Raw genomic sequence first — 18,073 nt, 5'->3', positions numbered from 1 at the left:
AGAGAAATCCCTGCACGTAAGCGATGATATTACGGACCTTCGATTCCTCAGGCGGTACTGCATCAAAAAGCAACATCAGTGTAAAGGATATCACCACATGGGCTAAGGAACACTTCAGAAAACCACTGTCAGTAACTACAATTCGTCGCTACATCTGTAAGTGCAAGGTATGCAAAGCGAAAGCCATTTATTAACAACACCCAGAAACGCCGCCGGATTTGCTGGGTCCGAGCTCATCTAAGATGGTTTGATGCAAAGTGGAAATGTGTTCTGTGGTCTGACGAGTCCACATTTCAAATTGTTTTTGGAAACTGTGGACATCGTGTCCTCCGGAACAAAGACGAAAATAACCATCCGGATTGTTATATGCGCAAAGTTCAAAAGCCAGCATCTGTGATGGTATGGAGGTGTATTAGTGCCCAAGGCATGGGTAACTTACACATCTGTGAAGGCACCACTAATGCTGAAAGGTACATACATGTATTGGAGCAACATATGCTGCCATCCCAGTAACGTTATCATGGACGCCCCTGCTGGACGCCCCTGCTTATTTCAGCAAGACAATGTTACAACAGTGTGGCTTCATAGTAAAAGAGTGCGGGTAATAGACCGGCCTGCCTGTAGTCCAGACCTGTCTCCCATTGAAAATGTGTGGCGCGTTATTAAACGTCAAATATCACAACAGAGACCCCGGACTGTTGAACAACTTAAACTGTACATCAAGCAAGAATGGGAAAGAATTCCACCTGTAAAGCTTCAAAAATTGGTCTTCCCAGTTCCCAAACGTTTACTGAGTGTTGTTAAAAGGAAAGGCCATGTAACACGGTGGTAAAAATGCCCCTGTGCCAACTTTTTTGCAATGTGTTACTGCCATTAATTTCTAAATTAATGAGTATTTGCAAAAAAAAAAAGTTTCTCAGTTCGAACATTAAATATCTTGTCTTTGCAGTCTATTCAATTGAATATAAGTTGAAAAAGATTTGCAAATCATTGTATTCTGTTTTTATTTATGATTTACACAACGTGCCAACTTCACTGGTTTGGGGTTTTGTAGTATACAGCCCCTTTGCAACCGTGGTTGTTTTAGGGGGCTCTATAAAATTGATATGGTACAATCTTTACGCTAAATAATACTTTATTTTGTCGTTTAATATGTATTATAAACATACATACACAGTCCAGACACAGGTTCACAATCTATTCTGTTTTTAATCTATTCCTATTAACCTAATATATTTATAATCTACTCTATATTCTATTCTATTTAATTTATTATTCAAATACTATTGTTCTTGTGATACTCATGGGGCTAAATCTGGGACCAAATCTGGGACCTCGGGTACCAAATTTAATGTTGTCTTATGTGTGCTGTATGACAAAGTTCCTTAAATATTTCACAAAATAAACTATTAAACAATGTAATACATGATTTATTAGGTTATGGATTCATGTAGGGATGTAACAATATAAAAATGTCATATCCCTGGTATCATGACCAAAATCATCACGGTTATTATTATTATGGTAATGTTGAATGTACTCAGAAAGTAGACCCTGAAATTTTTTGACCAAGTATTTTTTTTTTAATTAAAGGCCTACTGAAACCCACTACTACCGACCACGCAGTCTGATAGTTTATATATCAATGATGAAATCTTAACATTGCAACACATGCCAATACGGCCGGGTTAGCTTACTAAAGTGCAATTTTAAATTTTGCGCGAAATATCCTGCTGAAAACGTCTCGGTATGATGACGTCAGCGCGTGACGTCACGGATTGTAGAGGACATTTTGGGACAGCATGGTGGCCAGCTATTAAGTCGTCTGTTTTCATCGCAAAATTCCACAGTATTCTGGACATCTGTGTTGGTGAATCTTTTGCAATTTGTTCAATGAACAATGGAGACAGCAAAGAAGAAAGCTGTAGGCGGGAAGCGGTGTATTGCGGCAGGTGTTGTGCCGGATAACGCACCCCCGCCGTAGAATGCACCCCCTGACTGTTGTGCCGGATAACACAGCTGGTGTTTCATTGTTTACAATCCCGAAAGATGACAGTCAAGCTTTACCATTGGCCTGTGGAGAACTGGGACAACAGAGACTCTTACCAGGAGGACTTTGAGTTGGATGCGCAGACGCGGTACCGTGAGTACGCATGCAGCTGCGGCTTCCAAACATTTTATCGCTTGCCCGTACGTGCGTGCCGCTATGTGCATGTCACGTACGTAACTTTGGGGAAATATATGTGCTGTATGAACTTTGGGGAGGTGAACGGTACTTTGGGCTGTGGGATTGAGTGTGTTGTGCAGGTGTTTGAGTTGTATTGGCGGGTTATATGGACGGGAGGGGGAAGGTGTTTGTTATGCGGGATTAATTTGTGGCATATTAAATATAAGCCTGGTTGTGTTGTGGCTAATAGAGTATATATATGTCTTGTGTTTATTTACTGTTTTAGTCATTCCCAGCTGAATATCAGGTCCCACCCGCCACTCACAGCATCTTCCCTATCTGAATCGCTCCCACTGCCCTCTAGTCCTTCACTCTCACTTTCCTCATCCACGAATCTTTCATCCTCGCTCAAATTAATGGGGAAATCGTCGCTTTCTCGGTCCGAATCGCTCTCGCTGCTGGTGGCCATGATTGTAAACAATGTGCGGATGTGAGGAGCTCCACAACCTGTGACGTTACGCGCATATAGTCTGCTATTTCCGGTACAGGCAAGGCTTTTTTATCAGCGACCAAAAGTTGCGAACTTTATCGTCGATGTTCTCTACTAAATCCTTTCAGCAAAAATATGGCAATATCGCGAAATGATCAAGTATGACACATAGAATGGACCTGCTATCCCCGTTTAAATAAGAAAATCGCATTTCAGTAGGCTTTAAATAAATACTTTAAACTGAATAGACACTAAAAATTAAAAACACTATTTTGGATGTTTCAGGTTTTTTATGCTTCACTGATTGTGTTTTAGTCTCAGTGAAGTGAATAATATTTATATAATGCTTTTTCTCTAATGACTCAAAGCGCTTTACATTGAGAAACCCAGTATCTACATTTCAGCTACATATACAGCAGACACTGGGAGCAAGGTGGGTGAAGTGTCTTGCCCAAGGACACAACGACGATGACTAGGACGGTGGAAGCTTGATTCGCAAACCAGGAACCCTCAAGTTTCTAACCGGCCGTAATACCATCTGAGCCACGCCACCAAAGTACTTCATGTGGTTTAATGGTTAAGATTTTATTATTTTAAATATCGGTTTGTTTTGTAGCACTTTAAGATTTAAATGAAAAGTGCTTAGCACATTTAATCTATTATTATTATTTGTGGCGTCCTGTGTGAAAACACCACCGTCTCGTATTCCTCTGGGTATAGTCAATCAATCAAAAGTTTATTTCTATAGCCCTTAATCACAAGTGTCTCAAAGGGCTGCACAAGCCACAACGACATCCCACATCCCCCAGATCCCACATCAGGGCAAGAAAAAACTCAACCCAATGGGATACAATGAGAAACCTTGGAGGGGACCGCAGATGTGGGGACTGGGCGACCGGTGCAATGGACGTCGAGTGGATCTAGTTAATAGTGTGAGACATACTTGCCAACCTTGAGACCTCTGATTTCGGGAGGTGGGGGCGTGGTTAAGAGGGGAGGAGTATATTGACAGCTAGAATTCACCAAGTCAAGTATTTCATACATCTATATATATATATATATATATATATATATATATATATAGATATCTACATCCTGAAAATATGCAAACAAAACTGTGTTTAGATAATTGATACTTCAAACTTGCATAAATAAATATTAAGGAATATAACATAACTTGGCTTCTGAGAGTTTCAAACAGTAATGAATAAAATGCTAAAGTTGTTGATAAACAAGCAATTATTTTAATAATTAAATATGGTCATTTTAAATGAATTATTATGATAATTTAAAATCAATTATTTCAAATATGTTTATTTTAATGTATAATTCTATGGCTGGATGTAATAAGAAGTCAGGAAAAAATACAAATAAAAATACAATTAATTTTGATGTTTTTAGCAAAATATAGTAAAAATGTATTTATTTATTTATTTTTTAAATTAATAAATGTATTTATTTTTAGGTAAGATAAACATAATAATACAATTTATCTCTAGTCTGGATGATTTAGTTCTTTTCACCCTGTTGTCCTCCCGTCATGAAAAAAGGCTGTCCTCACTCAGGTCCGCATGGAGCTAGAGGGGGCGTGGCTTCCAGCTCCGGCTGAAAATCGGGAGATTTTCGGGAGAATATTTGTCCCGGGAGGTTTTCGGGAGAGGCGCTGAATTTCGGGAGTCTCCCGGAAAATTCGGGAGGGTTGGCAAGTATGGTGTGAGAGTCCAGCACGATCACTCTGTACTAAGAGAGCACAGCTTTAGGTTCTGTGTGCACAATTGAATATATTTGTTGCTCAGAAAGCAATGTGTTTATACAGGTTTAGATTGGGGCATGTTGTTTCCTAATGGGGAAAGGCATCTTATTTTCTTGTTAGCATTTATGCTAGTGAGCTGGTGGCAGTCGGTCTGTGATTTAATCAAAGTGCAGTTATCAATCACGTTTTTTCCACCATTTCATTTTAAAACGGTAATACTAACTGTCTGGAGTTTTACTAGGGTTAACATTAATAGCGTTTATCGTTACATCCCTAATTTCACAAGGCATGCTGGCAGTGCTTTCAATTTCCCAGCAAAAAAACCCATAACCTAATAAATCATACTTATTATTGTTCATAGCGTGAAACGTGCACCATATATTAAATGACAGAATACAAAAATGGTGTTATGTAGTGTAATGATTGTACTCGTGTGACATATTACTTCAATGTGCTATTACATTTTCGCATTGGGATTTACTAAAATTCATACACATGCGCAGATGCAGGGGGTGCATGAATTCCAATTGGAAGCAGATCTCACCAGAAAACCGTCAAATGCGACCGTAAAACTAAAACGACTGACGAGCTGTGAGTCTTACCGTTTATGGTCTTTGATGTTATTCGTGTGTCCTATCACTATGAACATTTGCATATTTCTTGCAAGATATGTTACGTTTTTGAGTGTGCAAAAGCCCTTAAAAAAGGTTTTAGTTGGTGGAATCATGTTAGTAAAGAAGAAGAAGAAAAGGAAATATCTCATTGGTGTTAGATTAGATATTACACTCATTTTCTCTGTTAGCCATAACACAAAGCTAAGTTGCTTTATTTTGTTCAGATAGTTTAACATTTATTGACTGACCTACATTGTATTGGTTTTAGCATCTTTAATGTACAAAATGTATTAATGTGGCCCCCACTGGAAAAGGTTTGGACACCCCTGACTTAGTTGCTGAGACAGTACAGTGTTTACACAAGTTTAGATTGGGGTGTGACGTTTGTAATACGTTCTCTTGTATTTATGTTAGCATTTAAGCTAGCTAGCGATTAGCGCGCTGGCTTGCTTCTGTATAAATGAGCAGTATCACCATTCTCTGAGTTAATCAAAGTGCGGTAATGAATCAAGGTTTTACGCTCATTTTATTTTGAAACTATAATTTAATACTGGTAATCGTTAAAACCCTAGTTCTGAACTCCTGTTTCGATGCTAGTAGTCAATAGCACAACAACAACAATTTTACGGTTTGACAAAACTGAGGATATTGACGAGTCAATTAGTTGACAAAATTGTTCAATAAAGTCAAAAAGCAGACATGTCCTCTCATAACAAACTCTGTCTACAACTGTGCCTCATTTCAGCACGCGTGAGCTTTTATTCCCCGCTTTTATAATCCCATTATGTGCACAATTGGATTTCTGCGGAGCCTTTTAGAGCCGTCTGGCTGAGCTACTAAACCAGCTTTGAAGTAAGCAGCTCTTCCCCAGAGATCGGTAACATCCTTTAACATACAAATGTCAAGAGGTGAAAATTCAGGTGAAGAAAACAAATCAAGGAAAAGCCTCAACAGTGTCTGGGAAGTCACATATAAAGGCTCTGAGTTCAAGTTCGTAGTGAACTACAGTGCTTTCCTCTTGAACTCTTTCAATCTGATTTTGGACTCCTGTCAATCCCCATTCCCCATAAGAGGCTCTGCTCTGAACCATACAGCCATTATGGTCTGTTCTTTTCCCTGCCAGTTTGATCCTCACAGTCCAACACTCACACTATCTACTCAGGACCAGATGGCTTCAAATACGAGTGTTTACGAAGCTATTAAGCTGAAGAAACGCTGCCTCACTAACTACTAGCACAAACATTCGGCTCGAGAACAGACCGCAACCATTTGTCACAAATACAAATGTGGAGGGAAAAGAAAACCCAGCAAGACGTCCACGACAACGAATGCTGGAGGATATTTAAATTTTGAGTGATCCCTCGTTACCGAAACTGTCATTTAGTTAGTTGGTTAAGGCTAACATTTTGATCAAACATTTAGGAAATGTCAGGAATTGGATAAGGAACAAGTGATCCTTTCTACTAAGTTATCTTATGTTTATGTTACAAGGCTTAACATTTCTAAGTGTGTATGCCAGCGGCCCACCTCCACCCACAGAGACAAAGACAGTAGAGAAATGACAAGAGGGTTCCCTCTGGGTATGGGAAATATGGACTAAAATAAATATTGTGTACATATTGCAGCCTCCAGCGGTAACAAAATATATATCACATTATGTTACTTGGTATATACATAGAAGCATTTCAAAATGGGTTACAAAGGCTACTAAATTAGCTGCTGACGTATTACATCAATTCCGGTTGTATTATTTTCTCAAAACTATTATTAATACAGTGGTTAATTTACTGTTTATCAGGTTACTTTATGTTGTATCTATACTTCTCTTAAAATGTAAAAAGCACATATTCTTCTGTTGTTTGGAGACTTTACATTAGTTTTGGGAGATACCACAAATGTGGGTATCAATCCAATACCAACTAGTTACTGGGGCAGTATTGGTCATACCAATGCGGATACTTAAAATTTTAAAGATCGCTGAATGCCAGGGTGTACTCTGCCTTCCGCCTGAATGCAGCTGAGATAGGCTCCAGCGACCCCCCGCGACCCCAAAAAGGGACAAGCGGTAGAAAATGGATGGATGAATGATTGCATTTTTGATCAGACAAAAACACAGGATGGTGGTGTAAGAATATCAAAAATGTTTTTAATTTATGACCACCTATTGGCTTTGATTTAAATAGTTAGTTTTTTGCTCTTAAAGTCCTCTTACTTAACGGTATTTCCTTAGTTTGTATACAATAACAATAACGACAAAATAACTTGATTGTATGTAATATCAATCAAACACTGTGGTATCAATCTGGTACTATATTTGGTATCGTTACTCTGATATTCGTATCAATTAGCCCACCTAGCATATCCTCCTAATGTTTAGTTATTCCTCGTCTTCAAGGGATGATGTTTTTATGAAAATGTACTTTATTTGCCGCCATGGAGGCGAGGATTACTGACTTAGATAGGGCTTTGCAGTTGAACTGTGGAGAGACATTAGCCACCAGTGAGAATGCTACATTGCTTTGAGGGCGTGGCCATTTGCTTGTGCTAATGTGTCATCAACATGCATTATCACAATATAACGATACTATTAAAAGCTCTAAATGTATATCATCGTGTCCATGTCACGCAACTATAGTTCATTCTGTTTATTTCTTTGCGCTACTGAAGGAAATGAAGGTGCTGAGATCGATGCAAAGAGTGAACCCTCTTGCAGCCTGTTTGGTGGATTTGGTGAAAACTTTCAGGAAATGTTTTTGAAGTAAAATTGTGTGATTAGATTGTGCAGGTGACAGATCACTGTCTGAATTCAGTATTTTTAAAAGGATTCTTCACTATTGGGAGGTAGGGCCTGGCGGAGGTCTGCGCTCTCAGAGTGCTTTTCTAGTTGTCTTTGTTTTTCATTGAAAATGTTCCCACATACTGTAGTTATGAATTGTAATATCCTCCTGTAAACCCACGTCTTCTGCAGTAGTTTTTGGTCTATTTATTTAGTCAGAAATACACATTTTGTGGGGAAAAACAGCCCAGTTGTGCAAAACACAATTGTCCATAGCAGAGGATGCTAGTTCCCATGAGGATAAATAAACCGCAAATGACCCTTAGTTATTTTTGTTTGTTATCAAATATCTCTTATTGTGCAAAAGTAAAAAGTACTAGGGCTGGTGAAAAGAAAAAATAATAATCTTGAGAAAAATGTTGCAATGCTTGGAGAATAACGTTGTGATATGACAAGAATAAAGTTGTATTTTCCGTGGACAATTGAATACAACTTTTAAATGACTACAGCAGGGATAAATAAAAATGGGCTTCCATAAATGTTAAAATATAAATTAACAGGTCTGGAATACGGTATATATAATTCATATGGCACGTAGTAAAAATGGCATAAAAAGACTTCTTGGAAAATTGTTACAGTAGATGAATTCATTTTTCCTTCAACGAACCACAGCTCACCAGTTCCGGCATAAACTTGTGTAGCCCAAGACAATGCTTGACTGTAGGCAAGACAGTTTTCGTCACTCTATACCAGGGGTCGGGAACCTTTTTGACTGAGAGAGCCACGAAAGCCAAATATTTTAAAATGTATTTCCGTGAGAGCCATATCATATTTTTAATCACTGAATACAAGTAAATGTGTGCATTGTTAAGTAAGACCAACATTTTTAGAGTATAATAAGTGTCTTATTCTTTTTAATAACATTATTATTCTGAAGCTAACCAATAATAAATAAAATACTTCTGACTATTAACGCGACTTCTTGAACAGGTGCGGTAGAAAACGGATGGATGGATTAAAATGCATGAGAATGTTTTATATTTTGAAAGTTAGTTTTAACACTGTGATTACCAGCGGAATTATTCATTACTTATGGTGTTAAGCAATGTCAGCTAAGATTTATCTGAGAGCCAGATGCAGTCATCAAAAGAGCCACACCTGGCTCTAGAGCCATAGGTTCCCTACCCCTGCTCTATACTGTTATACAAGCTGTACACTGATTACTCTAAAGTATATTAATTTCTATATTTTACTGCCCCGTTTGGAAAGTATACTGTAATAAATAGGCCTGCTAAATGTGAGTGTGCTCACTTTTGCCACATACTGTACTTCTTAATTTGCAAAAGGCTCAGTAGCGGACTGGAGATGCTACAGGACCAATGAGTAGGGGACACAAATTCCACCACTGTGTTCTCTACGGGTGTGAAAGGAGTGCGTGACACGTATACTTACGAAATGTTGCTAGTGTCCATGTGCTGTTTAAGTAGCACAGGCAGCTCATCCAGTGATGACAGCCGATGCTCTTTAGGGACATCACGTCGCTCAAAGGGGCTTTTTCGGTCCAAAAGGAAGCCATGGATACCGACTGAGCGTGACGTGAGGTAATCGTTCACGTAGTGGTCCCCGACGTGCGCTACGCTGGCAGCCGGCACGCCGCACTTCCGCAGGGCCTGGTTAAAAATGGCCGCCTCGGGCTTCTCTACACCTGCTCCTTCCGACGTCACCAGGAAGCTGAAGTGAGACAGCAGCCCACAGCTGTGTAGGATGGCTTCAAGGCGGTTGTCAAAGTTGGAAACCACTCCCAGCTGCAGTCCCAGCGAGGAGCAGTTCTCCAAAGCCGCCTTTGAGTCTGAAAATACCTCAAATAAGACAACACGAATTGTCTTTTGGGCCCTGTAACTTGCATATGGATGGAAGAATCACATCATACTTCATTTACCTCCCAGTTCTCTGCTTTGCTGAAGTTCTGGTAGAGATTGTGGGCCATCGTATTCAGTATGGCCGGGTCTCGCACCTTGCACAGGGAGAAGGTGGCTTTCACCACTGCTTTCCACCAAGACTGTCCATCCAGTCCCTGAGTGATGCCGTAGTTTGGGAATGTGCTGGAGTGATGTCGATACGCCTGACGGAAAGCAGCGGCGACCTCCGCAGGGTTGAGGCTGAGGCCCATTCGTTTAGCCTCATCACAATATTGTTCTCCTACGGAGGAACGCACCTTCAGCAGAGTGTCTTTTACATCCCACAGCACCCACCGCAGAGGAGCGCGCATGACACCTGCAGAGGTATTACACAAGACAACTTAATAGATGGAAATCCAATGTCACTGAGAATCCTGCACTGTGGAGAAATGAAAGGGCAGGAAAACTCTCAAACAACCCATACACTTGGGGTGAAGCTATTTAGGATAATAATTACATTCACCGCCATGACGTCTTAAAAAGTCTGATATGAAAATGTAGAATGAGGGTCTGTATTGTTTATGGGCAACTTTCTATACAATGAGTAATAGACCGAGGATAATAATTACATTCGCCGCCATAACGTCTTAAAAAGTCTGATATGAAAATGTAGAATGAGGGTCTGTATTGTTTATGGGCAACTTTCTATACAATGAGTAATAGACCGAGAATGATGGCATGAAGACTGAATCACGTAACTGGTCTAAGTGGACAACTATTCTAGTTCCTTGCACTGAGAACATGCTTGTTATTCCGTGGAAATTCAATTAAACTTGAGTGTGGGAACATGCAGAAGTTGTATTAACTGACAAGCATCCTCAAGTGGGTTGATGAATAATACTATTGATGCATCTTCCGTCTAACAATGAATTAGAAAACGCAGATGTTATTTTGACCTTAAGTGTTTACTTATCTATATCAGGGGTGTTAAACGTACGGCCCGAGAGCCGGATCAGGCCCGCAAACAGGTTTTATCCGGCCTGCGGGATGAGTTTGCTAAGTATAAAAATGTACCTGAAATGTTTTAATTAAAGAAACCGCTGTTCTAAATGTGTCCACTGGATGTCGCAATAGCAATTCTTTGTATCTTTGTAGATGATGCTACAAACGTACAAAATAAACCACATGATGTTAGTACATCAGTCGAGGAAAATGATCAAACTACATAAATAACATACTGTAATTTGATTTTGATATCATTTGTTTATATTGATAGATTGAAAATTAACACCAATGAGTTGACTGATGAACACATAACTTATTCAGAAAATATAAATAACGACAAATAAAGTATATATACTATTAACTGCAACAGGTAATTGTAAAAACAACCCAACAACATTATGATTTGTACAATTTCCAAATGTGCTTGTTCTATTATTAAACAAAGAAAACAATCTGAAGTTGTATTTATTTTTAAGTGATCGTGCTGTGATTTTACCAGTCCGGTCCACTTGGTAGTAGATTTGTCTCCATGTGGCCACCCAATCTATGAGTTTGACGCCCCTGATCTAAATGCTTAATATTTATTTGTACTCACATAAATGGTATCCACTGCACTCTGCTGGTTAAACTGCGCGACACATCTAATTTACAAGAGGAAAAAATGGAAGATCAGACCAGCATTTGGTCAGCAAAGCACGCAGAAACGTCACCGACTATTTAAAACACTGCAAGTGTTGCTATATCGCACATAGCCACATGGTTAATGTTTACACCAGTTGACAGGCTGACGGTTTGACTTCAGAAATTGTTTTCCCTACCGATCGCAGATTCGTCACGTCTGCTGCGTGCAACTTTTTAGTCGGTCGGTGAATATAAATACATATTTGGCCGCAATGTAGAAGTCTAGCTGTTGTCTCTCCGAAAACGGTTTTTTTTTTTTACTTTTTAATACACAACTGAACATTAATTTAATTTAATTGCCAATCACGTTTCTGATTGTACGGTTCGACAAATCGGAATCCAGTAATGAAACATTCAATCACGTCGTCATGGCTACAAGTTGTAGTTTTTGACGTAGCCAGTCCGACACAGCAACTACGCTACAATAATGATTGTTTTCGGTGCTAAACAATATTACGTGTTAAACAATGTTACATGTTAAACAATGTATCGTGTACCAGCTGATTCATAATAACACAGGTCGGGTTATAGCTACCATTCGATGTCTTCATGTTAGCTTAGCAGCTGCCAAAGGTCACGGAACCCCGGGCGCAGATAAAGTATAAATATTAAATTCCAAACGTGGACATGGAACCCTACCTACCTACGATAGAGTTGTGAACGTTCAGCAAAAATATGTATTATTTTGTCTTTTTAGCAGAAGAACGTGACGTCGACAGCGTAACGAGGCAAGTCACTGTAGCTGTGTCCCAATTCAGGGTCTGCATCCTTCGAAGGGTGAATTTGAAGGCCGCTTACGTCACAACGCCGACGAATGCGCCCTCCCTTTCCCTGTATTCGGAGGATGCACCGCGACTATCGTTCGTGGCCTCCCATATCCCAATATGCTTTGCGCACCTTTGTTCAACACGGATCTTTTTGACGATGTCGGCCAATACAAGCAGCGGCAGCGAATACACTTTCAAATGTAAGTATCCTCCGCAGGCTAGACTGTCCCATTTGACAACGGGTGACGCTTCCGGCCTTCTGAGGCTGCGTAGTCCGGGTCCTCCGAAGGATGCAGACCCTGAATTGGATTTGGAACGCAGCTGTGAGTACGTCACTGTGTAAGGTGGCACAAGATCTCGTGAGATTGTATTGAATAGTGAAAAACACTCCAACCCGATTTGTTTTTGTGATATATGTCAAATTTAATGACGTAACATTTATATATTTAATAAAATATTTATGTTTTTAATGAATACAGTGTTTGCGCTTGGAACCAACGCCGTGCATCACCCGGTCCAGCAGGAGGCGCTGTGGTCAATCAGCTGCTGTCAGCGCAAGACTTCCGCGCATGCGCTAAGGCGTGCAATCATCACGTGCTCGCTTGTGCAGTCGTTGTATTTATCAAGCAAACACGTTCGCCTTTGTTTTGGTACTTTTAAACTAAAAATGACTCATTTAATGTAAATGTCCTGATGGCATCTCCTGCTGCTCGCATGTTTCGAAGGTTAGAGGGTTTGTTTTGTGTCTACAAACCCCCTGGTATTCCATGGAAAGTCGTGAGGGACACCATCGAGACCAAGCTCCTCAAAGGTCAGACTTGCTCTGCTACTCCTCATACATTTTCTAAATGTACACATGATGCATGTATATGTAAACAGCATTATTTATTACGATTCAAGTGTGGAACCTGGCCATTCTACTAAATACAAAAAATAAGTATATGCCAGCAATTAATGCCACAGTATCAAGTATGTGGAGTAAAACGTTTGCAAGGAAGTCAATGTAGTAAAATGAGCCAGTTGAAGTTAAGTTAAAGTAAGTTGAATTCAACTAAACCATTACCATCTACTATTCCACTTGACCTGTTGTATCCCTTTGCAGGTTTGGATGCTTTGCCACCGCTGCCTCTTCCTGAGCAGATCCGCTTTTTGGCCCAACCATGCAGCAACGCTTTGACGCCCAAGGGACTGTCAGCATCCTCTGTCCCAGTCTTGTCCAAACACCCTCTGGGTATGCACCGCTTTCTTTTAAGGCTCACACAATCTCCTCGCTGTAGTAGGGTCAAAACAGTAACCCTAGTCGTGGTTTCGGTACGTATTTCTTTTAAGGTCACAGCGCGTTTAATTTGGGGGTACAGTCAGGGGAAAAAGGCAAAATATAAAACTGATTACTGTTTGTGTAAACAGCATTAATATGTTTTATATGTAACATAAAATTCTGAAAAGTGCTGTCAGAAAAACTATAGATATTGTATACAAAAAAATAGAAGGATGCAGGGGTCATTTTGACTTTTTCCAAATTAAAGGTGCTTAAACTAACCTGAATAAAAACTGGACATCCTAGCTTTGTGATAAAACAAACGACTGTAATATCTAAGATCCCATTTATCATTGATCTGATTGTAGCTTTACGTAACGTTATGCTGGAAAATTAGGGGTGTCCCAATTCTATATTGATATCGGTCCGATATTAGCAAACACCTTAATATACCGGCTTGCATGTTAAATCTCTGATATGAGCACTCCCAATACTTAAATGTCCTCCAATAAGCACAGAAGTTTGATCTTTTTTAGTATTTTTGTGGTCATTTACAAAAGGTAAACATGGTAGGCTATAGGCTATTATGAGCTAGCAGCTACACAACAGCTAGACATATGTAATTAAACAAACTTGCAGATCCGCCTCCATCTTTGTTATGAAGCTGCCTGTGGCGCGTTCTTTCTGTGTGTGGAGCGCAGGCTTTCTGGCGTCACTTCCTGTGTGGGCGGGGTCTTTCTGGCGTCATTTCCTCTCCGAACTCACTTTGTAAACGATCAATGAGTCCATACAAAGCTAAGTGCCGGAGATTCAAGAAATACACGGCTGACTTATGTGTGTAAAAATTTGTTCGAGGAGGGGGACCTCAAACGCTGGTTTACTGTGGCTGAAACAGGGCTTAGGCTAAATAATTATTCGTTTAAGGGGTTAAACGACTTAGTGTAGACATGGCCTAAAACAGCACATTTGTCAGTATAAGGAAGTATTAAATAATTATATTTGCATATTACTTACACACCGAAGCAGAACCTCCAGGTTCTGTAACAGCTTCTTCCCTCAGGCTGTAAGACTCTTGAACGCATCATAATTAAATTATCCCCTCAACTCCCCCCAAAATGGATTAACTTGCTGGAATAAAAAAAACAATATAACATACATACATAAACGTGGACGCATGTGAAAAAGTGCAATATATTTATATATATATATATATATATATATATATATATATTTATATAGATTTATTTATTTATATTTATATATTATTTATATATATTTATTTATTTATATATGCACCGTATTGCTTTTTTATCCTGCACTACCATGAGCTTATGTAACGAAATTTCGTTCTTATCTGTGCTGTAAAGTTCAAATTTGAATGACAATAAAAAGGAAGTCTAAGTCTAACATACTAAGTCTCCAAGGCAGAAGTGTATTAGAAGGTATGCAATAACAATTGTGTGCACATCAGTCAACTTACTGCGTCCATCCATTTTCTACCGCTTGTCCCTTTCGTGGTCGCATTTGTGCTGGAGCCTATCCCAGCTGCACTTGGGCAGAAGCATCATGAAACAATTTAAATAATTATTGTGACCTTAAGGTGTCACCCAAAAGTCAAATTACCTCTCCACTTCAAAAACATAAATCTGTCCTGTGTTTTTAATACCATTCACTTTTCACTTGATCAAGTCTTTTCAAACATTCCACACTACAAAATAATACAAGTACCGGTATGTATGATTTGTGCTAACTTCGTATCAGGTTAGAAATATTGCAGTCTAAAACGGCACATTTGTCAATATAAACAATTACCAAATATTTATAGTTGCATGTTACTTACACACACACAGTCTTCAAAGCAGAAACCTATTAGTAAGTATCCAGTAACAGACGTGTCCGCAACATTCAACTTACTGCGTCGGGAGCTTCTTAATAAATGATTGCGGACAGTCGGTGTTGCCAAAATCCAATTACCACTCTACTTCAATTTAAAGACAGCATAAGTCAATTCCAGATATTTAATAATAAATAGGTTGGTCTTTTTAACACCTACCATTAGATCTGAGCTGAGGATGTCGTTGTGGCTTATGCAGCCCATTGAGACACTTGTAATTAAGGGCTGTATAAATAAACTTTGATTGATTGATTGTTCTCTTTGACTAATTTCATTTGATCAAACCTTTACTAACATTCCTCAATACAAAATAATAAAAGTACGTATGATTCCATGCAATAGTGTTTTCTTATATTTTTTTGTAAATTTCCTTATTAGTTGAAGTGTAACATTAATAGGTGTAGCTTGTTGTTCTGTTCTACATCTCTACTGAACAATGGCAGCACACTATGGGAAAAAGCCAAGTGTTCCCAAACAGGAGACTTTATAAACGAAAGAGTGTTTTCAAGCTCTGACCTTTCCTTGGCACTCCTGCGAGCCAAAAGCAGCATTGCACTTTATTTGTTTACAGAGTAGATGCATGTCATGACTCATTACAAACTCATCTGCACCCTCACTTTTAATGTGTACCGAGTGGGGAGTTTGTACGCCTCTGGTGAGGTTTTGTTCCGAACGGTCCAATTACATATACGATTAAGTTTATTACATGCACACATGATCACATTATGGTTCTTTAAATGAAACTAACAAAATGTTTTGTTGCAGTGACTGGGAGTGAATTCAAGCGTATTTCAGTCGGTGTAGGACATCGCTTGGATACATTATCTTCTGGTGTTATGGGTATGATATTCATTGTCTTTTTCTTTGTAATCCAAGCATTGATTTTAACATCACTTGTGTAATTTTCCTTTTAGTTCTCGGTGTTGGGAACGGAAACAAAGTGCTGAATGGCCTTCACAGCCTGCAAGTAACAAGAGTGAGTTTCCTCTGCTGATAAGCAATTGGAACAAAACACATTCATTTATTTCTACTTTGCCGTTTCCAGGATTACACATTGGAGGGCGAGTTTGGCTCCGCTACTGATGACTTCTCCCACACAGGACGTATTGTGGAAAGATCCACCTATGGTATGAATTATTGAAAACTGCAGTGTTTCCCACAAGACTGCCATCTCGTCTCATTTGCCATGACGCATGTGCGTGTCATTTGATAGACACTGTAGAAGAGACCAAAAAACATGAAAAGCTCAACAAAATGTTAAAGATGCCATTTGCAACTTCCTCACAGCAACATTTTTCAAAGCAATAAACATAACAAGAACACCACTGGTGAGGTTATGTTACCATTAGTGGTTTAACAAAACACATTTGTTTGACAATTGTCTACATTTTTCGCATCAACAAAGTCTAAGTAATGACATTTTTTTCACAGCCCGAATAAACTGATTGATTTTTACGGCAGTCACTCACTTGGTCTCGTCAACACGTGCACACATAAAAAAATGTAGTCCAAGGGAAGCAACAAACAATTTGCAGTCATGTTGTTATGATAGATCAGACCTGGGCATTCGGCAGCCCGCGGTCCACATCCGGCACTTTGTGCGTCCCTGTCCGGCCCGCGTGAGGCCAATCATAAATTACAAAATAAATTTAAAAAAGTATCTGTCGAGTGTGCAATGCAACGGTGCTGCTTTTGTTTTGAAAAGCATTATTTGTATTACTTCCATGTGGACTATGCGCGTGCGTGATTGTGAGTGAATGTGAACAGCGGCAATCACAAATTACAAAATACATTTTAAAAAACATCTATGTCGTGCGTGCAATACAACTGTGCTGCTTTTATTTTGAAAATTGTTATTTATGGGCGTATGTCCGTGTGTAACCTGTGAGTGAAGGTGCACAGCAACAAGTGATGCACGGTAGGGATGTCCCGATCCAGGTTTTTGCACTTCCGATCCGATACCGATATTGTTTTTGCACTTCCGATCCGATACCAATACTGACCGATACTTGCCTATCCGAGCATGTATTAAAGTTTAAAGTTATTTAGCCTACTTAGTTGTCAGAATCATGTTGAAAAGGGTTTTAGTACTCTTGATAACAACTAGCCAGCTGAATTAGTGGAGTTTGAATAATACACAATGGTTGGTAATAAGAAACTGACCTGTTTATTCAAGGATAAACACAAAATAGACAAAATTATACATGACAAACAGAAATGGCATCATTGAACTAGGGCTGGGCGATATGGCCTTTTTTTAATATTGCGATATTTTAAGGCCATATTGCGATGATAAATAATGATAAATGGGTTGTACTTGTATAGCGCTTTTCTACCTTCAAGGTACTCAAAGCGCTTTGACACTACTTCCACATTTACCCATTCACACACACATTCACACACTGATGGAGGGAGCTGCCATGCAAGGTGCTAACCAGCACCCATCAGGAGCAAGGGTGAAGTGTCTTGCTCAGGACACAACGGACATGACGAGGTTGCTACTAGGTGGGGATTGAACCAGGGACCCTCGGGTCGCGCACGGCCATTCTTCCACTGCGCCACGCCGATATTTTGCCTTAGTCTTGAATGAACACTTGATGCATATAATCACAGCAGTATGATGATTCTATGTGTCTACATTAAAACATTCTTCTTCATACTGCATTAATATATGCTACTTTTAAACTTTCATGCAGAGAAGGAAATCACAACTAAAAAAATCAATATTTTTTTTCATACGGTGTTGATGTGGAAATGTTTGCCTCGGCAT

The 18,073-nt window shown here is 39.4% G+C and overlaps 2 protein-coding genes across 5 annotated transcripts in view; one reads left to right on the top strand and one right to left on the bottom strand.

Moving 5' to 3' along the window:
* Positions 1-12,373, bottom strand: part of hdhd3 (haloacid dehalogenase-like hydrolase domain containing 3) — a 19,469-nt gene extending 7,096 nt beyond the window's left edge. Inside the window, exons 1-3 of one of the 4 annotated variants that reach the window (XM_061932603.1) lie at positions 12,282-12,373; positions 9,740-10,074; positions 9,253-9,659 (exon numbers count right to left, since the gene is read on the bottom strand). In XM_061932603.1, coding sequence (XP_061788587.1) covers positions 9,253-9,659; positions 9,740-10,069 — 737 coding nt within the window. In that variant the 5' untranslated portion in view covers positions 10,070-10,074; positions 12,282-12,373. Of the gene's footprint in view, positions 1-9,252; positions 9,660-9,739; positions 10,075-11,298; positions 11,592-11,919; positions 12,182-12,281 lie in introns of those variants that run through there. The other 3 variants (XM_061932602.1, XM_061932601.1, XM_061932604.1) reach the window with 3 other exon arrangements.
* trub2 (TruB pseudouridine (psi) synthase family member 2) overlaps positions 11,803-18,073 on the top strand; it is a 24,281-nt gene continuing 18,010 nt past the window's right edge. The window contains exons 1-6 of the mRNA XM_061932600.2: positions 11,803-12,112; positions 12,631-12,962; positions 13,254-13,382; positions 16,069-16,143; positions 16,218-16,279; positions 16,349-16,430. Of these exons, the coding sequence (XP_061788584.1) occupies positions 12,845-12,962; positions 13,254-13,382; positions 16,069-16,143; positions 16,218-16,279; positions 16,349-16,430 (466 nt within the window). The 5' untranslated portion in view covers positions 11,803-12,112; positions 12,631-12,844. The remainder of the gene's footprint in view (positions 12,113-12,630; positions 12,963-13,253; positions 13,383-16,068; positions 16,144-16,217; positions 16,280-16,348; positions 16,431-18,073) is intronic.

The sequence above is a fragment of the Nerophis lumbriciformis genome, linkage group LG38 (assembly GCF_033978685.3).
Source record: "Nerophis lumbriciformis linkage group LG38, RoL_Nlum_v2.1, whole genome shotgun sequence".
NCBI lineage: Eukaryota > Metazoa > Chordata > Actinopteri > Syngnathiformes > Syngnathidae > Nerophis > Nerophis lumbriciformis.
The sequence above is the reverse complement of the archived record's forward strand: the minus strand, read 5'-3'. Positions and strand labels throughout refer to the sequence as shown.